At 52.2% G+C, this 13,397-nt stretch overlaps 1 protein-coding gene across 2 annotated transcripts in view; it reads right to left on the bottom strand.

Moving 5' to 3' along the window:
• The window catches only part of CLTB (clathrin light chain B), a 19,115-nt gene extending 5,724 nt beyond the window's left edge, over positions 1 to 13,391 (bottom strand). For both annotated transcript variants that reach the window (XM_077757272.1, XM_077757273.1), the window contains exons 1-3: positions 13,204 to 13,391; positions 7,875 to 7,921; positions 89 to 206 (exon numbers count right to left, since the gene is read on the bottom strand). In XM_077757272.1, the coding sequence (XP_077613398.1) occupies positions 89 to 206; positions 7,875 to 7,921; positions 13,204 to 13,390 (352 nt within the window). In that variant the 5' untranslated portion in view covers position 13,391. The remainder of the gene's footprint in view (positions 1 to 88; positions 207 to 7,874; positions 7,922 to 13,203) is intronic.
• Between the last annotated feature and the right edge of the window lie 6 nt (positions 13,392 to 13,397).

The raw sequence follows: 13,397 nt of genomic DNA, 5'->3' as shown, positions 1-13,397 counted from the left end.
TCCTCTACCCTAAGGATTCCCCACCCCCACCACATCCCAAACAGTCAACCTAACTGGGAGCCGCTCCAAACCTCAGGCCGGCCCTTACCCAGTTCTTGCAGCCGTTTCCTCTGCTCCTCTCTCCACTTGCGGATGCTCTCGGGTTCCTGAGTCAGTCTGTCGGCCTGGGCAATTGCTGCATAGCCGTCTGCCGGACCGTTAGCCTCCTAGGGCACAAATACACAGCAGTGTGCACAGCTGGTACACCTGCCCCTTTGTCTCTGCTGCCCAACTGCCAGGATCTGGATTTCCCAGCAGCCTCCAACAGTCTCCCACTTGCTGCGTCTGGTGACTACAACTATACCCTGCCTTTATACTTGCTGCGCCTTTTGCCAGCAACTCTTCCACTGGGGGACCCTGGACAAGTTACCCAGCCTCCCTGTGCTTCACCTTCCTCATCATGAAGCAGGCTCAGTAAGAGTGTCCACCTTAACATTGATATAAGTTGAAATCAGTTTAAAAATGTAAAGGATTTTGGGGCACCAGGTGGCTTAGTCGGTTGAGCATCCAACTCTTGATTTCAGCTCAGGTCACGATCTCATGGTTTTGTGAGTTTGAGCCCCATATCTGGGCCCTGTGCACTGACTATGCCAAGCCTGCTTGGGATTCCCGCTCTCTTCCTCTCTCTCTGCCCCTCAACTTGCACTCTCTCTGTCTCTCTCAAAATAAATAAACTAAAAAAATAAAAAATAAAAGAGTGCCTGGCATGGGGTGATGGCTCAATGAATGGTAGAATTATCATAATTATCCTAATTATTCATTCTCATTGTATAGGGGAGGAAATTGGGGCCAGGAAAGATGGCACCATGTAGTGGCAGGCGTCCAGGCTTCTGACTCCCGGGCCAGGGGCTCTGCCCATTCCTGAGTGCTGGGGGATGAGAGCTCAGCCTGGCAAGGACATGGTTCCCCTCTGGTCTCGCAAACCCAGAAACCTTTTCCAGTCCAGCCCCATCTCCTGCCTGCTCCTCTGGCGCTCTGCCGGCCCTACACATTCCAGTCTGCACACACCCCACACACTCCTGCAGCCCCGCCTCTGTCTCCTGCTTTAGCTGCAATTGTCTCCCCTCCCTTCTCCGGCTGATGAAATCTTGTTCCGTCCCACGAGCTTCCAGCTCTGAAGTCACCAGTTCTGGGATATCTACCCCCCTTGGCAGATTTCACATCCCTTCTACTCTGTGCTCTATCACGGCCTTCACCTTCTGCACAAGAGTCTCCCCGCTGATCAGGAGCTCCTGGTGGGCAAAGCTGGGCCTTATTTGTAGCCCCTGATTCCCTGTTCCATCACTCCCTGGGCTCCTCCTTCAAGCACTCATCAAAACTGTCAGGAACTTTGGTGTTTAATGTCCTCTCCACACGAGACAGTGTCTCGGGCGCCCTCTGTCCAGGGGTGCTCCTCACTGTCCTTGGAACACATTGGTGCTCAATAACCAGTGTCTGCATGGATAAGTACCCCCGGAGCCTGATGCACCCACGTCAGAGGAGGTTCTGGGCAAACGTTTGCCCACAGGGGTGTGGGCCGCCAGAGTGAAGGAGCCCGCAGTGGGAACATGAGGGCTGTAGTCCCCAGCTGTCTGGGGGGAGGGGGAAGGGCAGGCCCAGAGCAGGGTGTGTTGCCTGGCACCCAGCCTTGGGTGGGACAGTTGGAACACTGCCCCTTTCCTCTTTCCAGCCCAGCATTACACCTCAATCCAGAGAGTCTCTCACCCCACCCGAGGGCCCTAATCTGAAAAACACAAGTTGATCACTAATGTTGAGTGAGCCCCACCCTGCCTCTTCGGGACAACCCTGTCCTGAGGCCAGGCTAGCAGGCCTCCTGCCGATCCTATAGAATGTCCCATCTGCAGGGGTGCCTGGGTGGCTCAGTCGGTTAAGTGTCCAACTTCGGCTCAGGTCATGATCTCATGGTTCGTGGGTTTGAGCCCCACACTGAGCTCTATGCTGACTGCCAGCTAGAGCCTGGAGCCTGTTTCAGATTCTGTGTCTCCCTCTCTCTCTGACCCTCCCCTGTTCATGCTGTCTCTTTCTCTCCCTCTCAGAAATAAATTTTTAAAAAAATTTTTTTTAATTAAAAAAAAAAAAAAAGAACGTCCCATCTGCAGACAACTGCAGTTACTTTTGTGTATATATGTTTATTCGGGTGCTGGGTTTCATTTTCCTCATGGCACTACTTGCTATCTGAAATGACATGTTTGTTTCCGTGTTTACCATCTGTCTCCCGCCCGCCCCAACCTCAAGTGAGTGAGTCCCATGCCTACCTCTGTAGAGTATCTACAACAGGGAAGGCCCGGCTCTAGGAGGATTTCTAGAACATTTATTGAATGAATCAGCATATGCTTGGGCTAGGGGACAGGGATGAATAAGAGGACCCGCTCCCTCAGGGAGCCTGGCAGGGGGAGTCCCTCCCAAATGAGTACCAAGGCACCAGGACAGGTGAAGAGTGGGGTCAAGAGAGGACACAGCCATTCTAGCCTGGGGGTAGAGCAGGATGGGAAGAGACAGGGGAAGGTCATTTCAGACCAGAGCCAGCAGCGTATGGCCCCTGTGGGGCCAGTGCCTTTGGGAAACTCTGGATACACTGATGCTGCCAGGTGTGGGAGGGGAAGGGGTGGGGGGTGGGGGCTGGAGAAGGGTCTCTTGAGCAGGAGTTGTGTAACCCTGGTGTCCTCAGGCCCACTATCTCCATAAAACCTGCCCTAAAATTAAGATTCCCAGGTTATAGTGCTTTAAAACTTGCAGAGAAATCACAATTAAATAGTTCTCTTTGATCTTTACAACACTACATGATGGGTTTTATCATCTGTGTTTTACAGGTAGAGAAATTCTAGCTCCAGAGTCCCAAGGTCACCCAGCTGGGAACTGGAAGAGATTCCAGCTGAATTCCTGGGTGTGAACTTACTTGGCCACATAGCAGCAGGGACCAAAGTCACGCTTACTCTCCGTCTCCCAGGTAAGTCTACTTCCCCAAGATTAGAGACTACGCCCACTCCTCCAAGTGACCCCCGGCCCATCCCCCATATCTCTCTCACACCCACACACCACCACCCATCTGCAGCAGGCCCCAGGCTTCAGGCAAGGCCCACGAAGTCTGCCTTACCCTCTGTAATTGACACCACAACTTCCTATCAGCCAAGACCACCCACATGCCCCCGGGCAGCCTGGAAACCCACTTCCAGCATCCCCTCCCTGATGTACTTCCTGATTCAGTGCAGCACCTGGCGCCTGCGCCTGGTTCAAGTCCCAGCTCTTCCCAGCCGCATAACCAGAGCAAGCTATTAAACCTCTGTGCGACCTATTCTTGGTCTGTAAAATGGGAGTAATGACAGAACCTACATCCTAGGGGTGTTAGGAGGATGAAATGAGCTTACATGTAAAGCTCTTGGGCTCTTGGGTGATGCCTGACACATTGTCAAGAAAACAGGTTCCTAGCTCTTTTTTTAAAATTTTTAAAAATGTTTTATTTATTTATTTATTTATTTTTGAGAGAGACAGAGCGTGAGCAGGGGAGGGGCAGAGAGAGAGGGAGACAGAATCTGAAGCAGGCTCCAGGCTCTGAGCTGTCAGCACAGAGCCTGATGGGCGCCTGAACTCAGGAACCTTGAGATCATGACCTGAACTGAAGTCAGACACTAACCGACTGAGTCACCCAGGCGCCCTCAGATTCCTTGCTCTTAATGCCACCCCTGTATCTGAGCCTTATCATCCTGCACTAGCATCACTCCTCTCCAGGTCTCTGTCCTCCATTGCAAGAGAGCTGCTTTGAAGGGGACAACAGCCAGTGGATTTGCCTTTACAAACACCAGTCCAAAGGGCGCCTGGGTGGCTCAGTCAGTTAAGCATCTGACTCTTGAGCTCGGCTCAGGTCATGATCTCACAGTTCACAGGTTCAAGCCCTGCATTGGGCTCTGCATTGACAGTGTGGGGCCTGCTTGGGATTCTTGGTCTCCCCTTCTCTCTGCCCCTCCCCTGCTCACTCTGTCTCTGTCTCTCTCAAAATAAATAAAATTAAAAAAAAAAAAACACAAAAAACACTACCCCAAGCCTAGTGCGTGGCGCACACAGCAGTTGAGTTGACTAAATGAAGGGGTGATGGCTGCCTGCAAAGTGACGTGGAGGGTGCAGGAACAGCCTGGCACACAGCATCAGAGGGACTGGGTTTTCGGTCTCTTCCTGCCACTCACTGGATGTGTGACCTTTGAGAAGTCCTTTCCCTGAGCACCTAGTGTTTCATCACCTATTAAATGGGAATGCAACAGAGCACCTGGGTGGCTCAGTGGGTTAAACGTCCAACTCCTGATTTTGGCTCAGGTCATGATCTCACGGTTCGTGAGTTGGAGCCCTGTATGGGGCTCTGTGCTGACAGTGCGGAGCCTGCTTGGGATTCTCTCTGCTCGCATGCACACACTCTCAAAATAAAAACTTTCTTAAAAATATAAATAGATAATGAATGGGTGTGGCAACAACCCAGTCGGGAGTGTGAAGCAGGGCCCACATGGGACAGTGCGGTGGGCGCCCTGTACCCTGTAGAGGATGTGCACGTGTGGGGGCCAGCAGGGCTGTGTGGCACACTGCTGGGGCCCATGCTGCACCAGGTCCAGGAAGAGCACGTGATGCTGCCGGCACGCTGAGCCCTGAGAAGCCATTTGCTGGCTCCTCTTCTCCAGCCACTCTGTGGACTTATTTTCCTGCCCCTGCCAGTGAGCAGCGAGGTTGGGGCCCACAGCAGGGCTCCTCTTTAATCACTTGAGTGTCCCAGAGAGGAAATTGGGTCAGCTGCAGGCTGGCAGCCCAGGCGGGCTCCCCAGTGGCTGCAGGAATGCTCTGAGCACCCCCAAGCTCAACAGGGAAGGGGGCAGGAATGGCCAGGACCAAAAAGCAGAAAGCCACAGTCAGGGCCAGGCTTATCTTGGTCCAGTTGCCCAGCGCCCCTCTCCTGAGAGACCCCGCTGGGCGATATCACTGCAAGGGCCTCCCTGGGTCAGGCAGGCCCAGGGTGTGCTGCGCCTCTGGAGACAGTCAGGAGGATGAGGCATATCCATCTTGGGGATTGTCCATCTAAAGCTAAGCTAAGCTGAGCCGTGGATTCCTCTAAGTAGCTCAGAGGGGGATGATGGCAGTGCGTGGGGGGAGAGAGAGTTTGTGCCAGAGGAGGGAGTACTGCTGGGGCCTTCTATCCTGTGCCTGGCAGTGCCAGATGGAACGGGAATAGGTGTGGGCAGACTTATCCTTACGCCTTGAAGACTAGGTTTATAGCTGAACCCCTTGTGGCCCAGAGGCTGCTAGGAAAGAATAAGAAATATAGTAAGAAAGCTCTGCCCAGGACATTTGAAAGTGCTGGGCATGTACAAGCAAGGCTTCCCCAGATCCTCCTTCTGCAGCACAAACCAGAGCCAGGTCTGTGCTCAATCTTAAAAAAGTCAGCAGGGGCTTTCTACCTAAGATTCAGCCGCTGCGGCCAGCCAGTTCCACGGGATTGGGACAAAGGGCACCAGATCAGGGGTAGCAGATCTAGGAGAACCTGAGTTTTGCCACTAGGTTTCTGAGTGACTCACCTCATCCATGACCCCTCCCCTGCCTGTAATGATTCTAGGATGGCATGGAGTGAAATAATTAACAAATAAATACACCAAGATTGTGAGTAGCGGTGAGAATAAGAGTCCCCATTGAGACTGGGAAGGAGCCCTGGGGTTCCCTATAGCCGCCAAATAGAAAGTAAGGCCGGGGGCCCAGGGAAGGAGAAGACCTCAAGATCCTAACCTATAGAAAGGGAAAATTATCTTGCTCACAGTGTTCTAGGTATTTCTGTGGTCCTAAATGTATCTCCAGCTCCAGGTCCACTTTAGGACACAGACCTTTTGGGTCAGGTGAAGTCCTTTTGAGTGTGTCCAGGACAGGGGCCGCCTGGGTCTCAATGACCCACCAATTTATACAGGAACAAATACTGTTTTCTTGGTGCTCTCAGGCCCCAAGGGATACAAAGCTCCTAAAGTCCTAGAGTCTGACTTTTCTAGCTCTCTGATAGTTGAGTAATTTTCCAGAAATGGGACTTGGCTAGGTTCCTTGTGTAAGGTACCAGCCCATCCTCCTTACATAAGAAAGTATTGTTTATTCCCCACTGAGGATTTGCAAGGACAGCTCTTCAATAGGGTGGGGCTCAGGAGATCCTGAAGCTGCAGCCCCAGGTGTCAAGGGTCTTCGGCCCAGGCAGTGGGAATTAAGCCTCATCCAGGGAAGACTTTACNGGGGGGGGGGAGGGGGCCTGCTGCATCTGTGGGGGTCCTGGGGATGCCATTAGTGGTCCAAGTTCTCCCAGTGTATGGACTCTTAAACCAATTTGTGTATAAATGAGGGGAGGTGGTAGGTGGGTACAGAGAGCAATCTAACTAGAAATATCCTTATTAGGTGGGGGGGGAGGGGGGTATAAGACTACTACGAGGAATTTTAAAACAATCCGGTGAAAATGAAAGCCCTTTTCTTATCTCACGCCCAACCTTGGGGCTAACCACTGTTAACCATTGTTCACAGTGGGTGCACATCCTTTCAGATATTTTGTGCAAACAGATTTCTACAAGAAAAACCTGGACCATACTGTGCATAGTTTTCTGTGCTTTTCCACTTAATATATTGTGGGCCTCTTTTCATGTCAATACAGAAAGCTCTGATTGCTCTTTTAATTTTTTTAACATTTATTTATTATTAGAAACAGAGAGACAGAGCATGAGCAGGGGAGGGGCAGAGAGAGAGGGAGACACAGAATCGGAAGCAGGCTCCAGGCTCTGAGCTCTCAGCACAGAGTCTGATGCGGGGCTCGCACCCACGAACTGCGAGATCATCACCTGAGCCGAAGTCAGACGCTTAACCGACTGAGCCACCCAGGCCCCTCATGATTGCTCTTGTAAGAAATAGCAGGATCTTCCAGTTTACTTACTCAGGCCCTTGATGCTGGACACTTAGGTTGTTTCCAGTTTGTTATTTTTTTTTTTAACTTTTTATTTGAGTATGGTTGACATACATTGTTCCATTAGTTTCAGGTGTACAATTTAGGAACTCAACTTCTGTATATATTATACTATGCTCACCATATAGTTTGTCTGCTCTTATAAATAATCCCGCAGGGGTGCCTGCATGGCTCAGCTGGTTATGCATCGGACTTTGGGTCAGGTCATGATCTCACAGTTTGTGGGTTTGAACCCCGTCTCGGGCTCTGTATTGGATTCTGTGTCTTCCTCCCTCTCTACCCTTCCCCTGCTCATGCTCTGTCTCTGTCTCTAAAAAAAATAAACATTAAAAAAAATAATCCTGCAAACATCTGGAGTCTGGGAGTCCTTGTCCAATTCTTTCCTTAGAGAAAATTCTATGAAGTAGAATCAGTGAATCAAAGATCTGCCCAGGTAAAATGCTCAGGCATGTTAGAAATGGCCACTCAGTGTAGCCTCCCATCCATGGTACACATGTGTGCAGGGCTCAGTGTGCAACCATGCCACTGTGGGCCACTTTATCTCTCTCTCCCTGCTGGACATCACCATGGGCAACCTGAGGCCCCATACCGTCAATCCCTGCCTCTAGTGGTCCTTATTCTTCACTCCCTTCCCCTACACAGCAGGAAGGAGGAAAGGAGGAAGGAAGGGAGGGAGAAAGGGAAAAAGGAAGGAAGGCAGAAAGAGAGAAAGAAAGAGAGAAAAAAAACATGTCAGAACCCTTCTCTATGTTCCCATCCCAATGCATCAGATGTAATGACCAGAATGACTTGGAGCCCTGATCCTCCTGATAAAGGGGCCATAAGTTACTGAGACCCAGGCTGTCGGTCTCTACCACGGCTAAGACAGAATCTCGTTTACCTGAAAGACATCTCCATTGACGGTGGTCCCCATGTCCTCAGAACCAGCTAGAAAGAGAACAAAGAAATGGCATTATTCATAGCTCGGCTTAAAGCAAGCACAGGATGGTTCTACATTAGCTCCCCGAGTCATCCCTTGCCTATGCCCACATGTGTATTAACACCCCCTCCCCTTGTAGACATACTGGCTGCATAAATAAGTTGGGCTCCATCCATGACTGTTCACAAAGGCTTCTCACAGCCATTATCACATTTGATTGTCACTACAACTTTGTGATGGTGTTATCAACCCATTTTACAGATACACAAACTGAGGTCCAGAGAGGCTTGTGATTGCTGAGAGCCACCCAGCCAGTAATAGCCCCTCACCTACCTGAGATTACTTTACCCTCGGCCATGGGTAGGAATGGCCCGATTGTCTGTGGAGCCTGTGCCTGGTGAGGAGACGGAGGCGCTGTAGGCTCAGGGAGGTGTCTGTGAGAGCTGAGGAAGAGGGGCCTAGCGCGTCCCTGCCTGTCCCTGCGATGCGTTGAGCAACTGCCCCACCTGGGAGAGCTGGAACTGCAGCCCCCACCAGGCTGCACCTGGCCTGGTTTTCCTCCTTCTGCTCCTCCCAAAAGGATTTTCTTTCGCCCTCAACAATGACTCCTCCTGGTCTCTTTCCCTGGCAGCTGATTAGTCACAAGTTCCTGTGGCTTTTGCCACAACAGTGACCCTCAAAGCTGCCCTCTGTTGCCTGCCCCCTGTGTGGTCTATCTGCCCTGTTAATGGCAAACACCTTGAGGGCCAGACTTGTGTCCTCTCTCCTCCGCACTGTCTTCCCCAGAGGTGGGCACAGTTAGAGCTCCGAGACGTGTGTTAAATAAACACGAATACACGCATCAGAAAAAGAGTGGATGGCTTCTGTCCACTCACAGCCTCCCTGACTCCGGCTTCACGTTCTCCCAACCCTCTTTCAAACCATCCGCCAGGGCTGACGTTTTGTAAAGCACACATTTATCTATGTCCCTCCTCTGACAAAACCGAATTAATATCCACTTCACGTGAACCACAGTGGCCTCTAGGGCCTGTGCCTGCCTTGGGGACTCAGCAGGTACTGTTCCCTCTGCCTCGGAGGGCTTCCCTACCCATATCCACACAGGCTGTTCCCTTACGCTCTTCAGCCTCTGCCCCAACGTTGTCTTCGTAGAGGCCTTTCCTGACCACCCTGGACACGTACCCCCGGCACCGCTCCCTCCTGCCCCTGCAATACTTCTCTCCTTACCCCTGCCTGATAGGCTGCTTTGTGAATGTGCTTATTATCTAGCTTCCCTGCTTGAATGGACCCTCATGAGGGCAGGGACTTTGTTTTGTCCACTGTTAGGGCCCAGCATCTAAAACAGCGCCTGGCACATACTAGGGGCTCAATAAATATCTGTCGAAGGAGTACGTCAAACCTCAGACCTCAGTGAGAACCTCCCCGCTGTGGCCCTGCCCACTTCTTTACCTCGCCTCCCACCAGTCCCTCTCACAAACCCTTTTCTGGTTTTCTCCTTCCTCAAACACACCAGTCTGCACCCCCTGCCTTTCTTCCTGCTTCTCTCTCTAAAGAATGCTCTTTGGAGCCATTCTCCAAGGCCCAGCTCACAAGTCACCTCCTTTGGGAAGCCCTCTATCATTTCCCCTCCTTCCCGAGACAACTGATGGAAGGTCCCACCTCTGGGATATCCCAGAATACTGTATAGCGTTTGCCACCCTCTTATGCAGTTATTTGTGACCTTCCAAGAGGCACGCCTTCCCTTGTCAAGCCAGTCTCTGTATCGTATTCAGCTCCTACGGGTTCCTGCACAGAATGGGTGAACCGTTGAGCAGCGATTGCTGGCTAAGGGGAAGGTAAGTTGCTCTTTTGGGCTCACTGCTACCTGCAAGACCTGCCTGAGGCCTCTCAGAAACTGTGATGGCTCCTACCAAAGAGCCACAGGAGGCCACATGAGCTTCCCACAGATGGACAAGTTCCCCTTTACCTGCCAGATAGAGCCGTAAGCAGGAACCACAGTGATTTCAGCCTGGGGACTGAAGGGAGGGACACTTAATCTTATGGAAATAATCCCTGGTTGATATCAATTATAATTGGCTATTTTCAAACAGTGATTGCTTCTGACCCACTATGTCAGCTGTCATTCCTACCCATTCAGCTAGGGCTTCTCCTGCATAGGTGGCCTCGTCCTTCAGTCGGGGTAGGGGGTAGTGGCTGATGGGGTTTCAATGGCAGCAGCATCTGCAAAGGGGCTTCTCCCGCAGGGGCACGTCCTCTACCAGGGCCTAATGCTACCAGGGTACATTCATAATTATGCCAGTCTGTACACCTGGCCTTTCTGGAGTGGAATCAGTACCACCCCACCCCACTATGACCAGACCAGTCTCAGGTCCCTGGTCCCAGTCCTGGTGCCTACCCTGGCCTTTCAAAAGTCTCTCTGCCTCAGTTTCTCAGTCCCGTGAGCACTTCTCTGGAAGTGAAATTTCAGGCCCTTTGAGAAGCCACACACACCTACACACAGAACTGAGTGTCTGTTCCCACAATGCTTTCTGATTGTTGCACATTTATAATCATACGTCCGCAGTCAGAGGCCTGCAGACTAGAAGCGCCGCAGATATGGGTCCCACGGATAACCCTGTGGGTGTTTCTTCCCTCAGATTCCTGACCCTGTTTGGAACAAGGGCAGACAGGGTCCAGAACATTCCTGGGAGCTTACTGAGTCCCAGCAGGGGAAACAGGCTTGCCAGGAACTGACTGGGCAAGTCAGGGGCAGGGCCAGGCCTGGGCTCAGAAATCTGGGTGTGAAAATGTAAACTTCTGGGCCCTACCCAAGGCTGATGAATGGAAACAAAGTGTCCATTGCTCGGGCTGGCCTCAGATCCAGCCCCAGAGGAGAGGCTCAGTGTGGCTGAGGCTCAGGCCCGTATCAGATACCTCTTTCCCCAGGGGTAGCAGGGAGCCCAACAGCAGGGCAGTGAACACAGTGGCGTCATCTAGGAGAACAGCCACAGAAGGTGCTGATTGGCGGCAGCTCCAGAAGCCAGCCTCCCCTAGCTCCCAGCAAGCCAGGGCACTTTTTCTCCATCCTATCCAGGCTTCTGGCACTATCGCCGGTTAGGGACCATTACTTGCTCAGCACCATCGAGGCCTGCGAAGGTCAGATCAATTCCATCTTGTCTGGCCACCAACTAAGCCATCAACCCATAAAACCTCCTGCATCCGCAGGCCTCACGCTGGAGGGCAGCTGAACATTTGCGCTTCAGTAAGTATGATCTGGAAGGCCTTCAGAGGGCCATGTCTCTGCTTTTCTCCCTGCTGCCTCCAGTCTGGGGTCAATCTGTGCCCCACCCCTGCCACAGAGAGAAACCTACCATCCAGGCTGTAAGTTCATGGAGCTCCACTGTCCCTGGAGAGGCCACAACCTGCTCAACTCCCAGACGCCTCTAGCTGCCCTTAGCCTAAGTTCTTTTTTTTTTTTTTAATGTTTTATTTATTTCTGAGAGAGAGAGAGAGAGAGACCGCGTGAGCAGGAGAGGGTCAGAGAGAGAAGGAGACACAGAATCAGAAGCAGTCTCCAGGCTCTGAGCTGGCTGTCAGCACAGAGCCCGACGCGGGGCTCGAACCCATGAACCGTGAGGTCGTGATCTGAGTCCAAGTTGGACGCTTAACCAACTGAGCCCCCCAGGTGCCCCTATTCTAAGTTCTACCTGCCCTTCTCTCCCAGAGGGTTCTTATATCAGCTCTTCTCAGCAGGGCCTCCCCCAGACCAAGCCAGATTGAGAAAGCTGGTGGCTTGAAGGAGGTGGTATGGACTGATGACTACTGGTGCATAACTACAGGCAGGTACTTCCTAGGAGTTCCCTTGGATGGGAGGGTCCATGACGATGTGCTAGCAGCTGTTGTTTCAGAAGACCTCCACTATTGGCCAGGTTGGGTCACAGAGCCACTCCTCCATCCCATTACCTCCGAGAGTGACTGCTACATCATATAAAAGAGTGTGGGACCCAAAGTTGGGAGGGCTAGGATCAAGTCTCAGATCTGTCACTCAGGGCTGTGTGACTTTGGGCAAGACACTCAGGCTCTCTGGGCCTCCAGTTCCTTAGATGTGACAAAAGGCTTGTTACATTTCTTTGATCAATGGGGTACTGAGATGCTTCAAGCTCCGACAGCCACAGAAGCTGTCTTATTCATTTCTATATCCCCAGTGGTCCTGGCACACAGTAGGCACTCAGTAAAGGTTGAATAAATACAAATAAGACTATAAGGAACCTAACTTGTAAACATTTTTTTTAAATATGTAAGCTACCACTAATTCCAACAGGCCCATAAACTCCAACCAAAATGAAAACATTAACAAGAAGCACAGGCTGTTTCGGATGCACCCATGAAGGTATCTACTTTTTAGCTAAATATTTTAAGAAACTGTTCTTTCCAGCCAGAACCAGAACAACAGTGTCATTGATAAACATGCTATCCCAGACACCAGGCCCTGAGCCCTGATTCTAAAGCTAACCACAGTAGCTCCGGACCACCTTTAGAAAACCATTAGTAGACAGAAACCCCCAGAGGCTACCACCATGCCTGGTGCCCTTTGAGCCCCTGCCCCCACCTTGGTGTCTAAATCAGAGCCAGGCACATGGGAGACAGTGTGGTCAGGCAGAGAGGCTTAGAGTCTGACAGAAACAGGTTTAAATCCTCACTGCCACGTACTAGTTGTTTCAGTAGTGTACCTTTTGAGCCTCAGTTTTGCCATCTCTGAAATGGGTTTAATAATGCATAGGAAGTGACTAAATAGAAGTACAGTGCCTAGCCCAGTGGCTGCAGGATGGTAGGTGGTCCCCAGGAAAGGTCTGTCACTTCTCCTGGCCCTGGGCATCCCCTGCTTTTCCCAGCTGTAGGGAAGAGCTAGGATTGAGGGGCTGGGAGGTCTGTGGCTCTGTCCACATCTGCGGGGCTTAGCTGAGAGCCTGGGACAACCAGCCAAGGGGGGAGGTTCAGAAGGACTCTCCGGGCCAGGCTATGTTGGATTCTGGGGCAAGGCCGCGGTGGAGCTGGGCCCTGGGATGAAATGTCACGACGAATTCCTGTTCGTGGAGTCACCAGGTCCACAGCCCCAGGCAGGGCCTCAGATAGAACTCTCCAACAAGATTCCTCCCCATTTCCACCAGGTCCCTCTCAGCCCCAGGCCTGCTCCTGGCTGGCCACAGCAGGCCCTTTTCTCTCCACCGCAGGGCCCCGAGGCCGGGTCCGCGCAGCCGGGTATCCGGGTGCGAGCCCCAGGCCCCCCAGTGCCCAGGCCCCTGTACTGACTCACCCCCACTCGCGGGTCCCAGCTGGGAGACGGCCGCATGGCTGCCGGCAGGTGCCCCGAAGCCCTCGTCATTCTCTATGCCCGCGATCTCACTCTCCTGCTGGGCCAGGAAGGCAGCCGCCGGGTCCTCCTCCGCCGCCTCAGGGGCCCCGCTCTCCGAAGACGAGAAGAAGCCAAAGTCATCAGCCATTTTCCCC

The sequence above is a fragment of the Crocuta crocuta genome, unplaced genomic scaffold (assembly GCF_008692635.1).
Source record: "Crocuta crocuta isolate KB4526 unplaced genomic scaffold, BGI_CrCroc_1.0 scaffold131, whole genome shotgun sequence".
Lineage (NCBI taxonomy): Eukaryota > Metazoa > Chordata > Mammalia > Carnivora > Hyaenidae > Crocuta > Crocuta crocuta.
The sequence above is the reverse complement of the archived record's forward strand: the minus strand, read 5'-3'. Positions and strand labels throughout refer to the sequence as shown.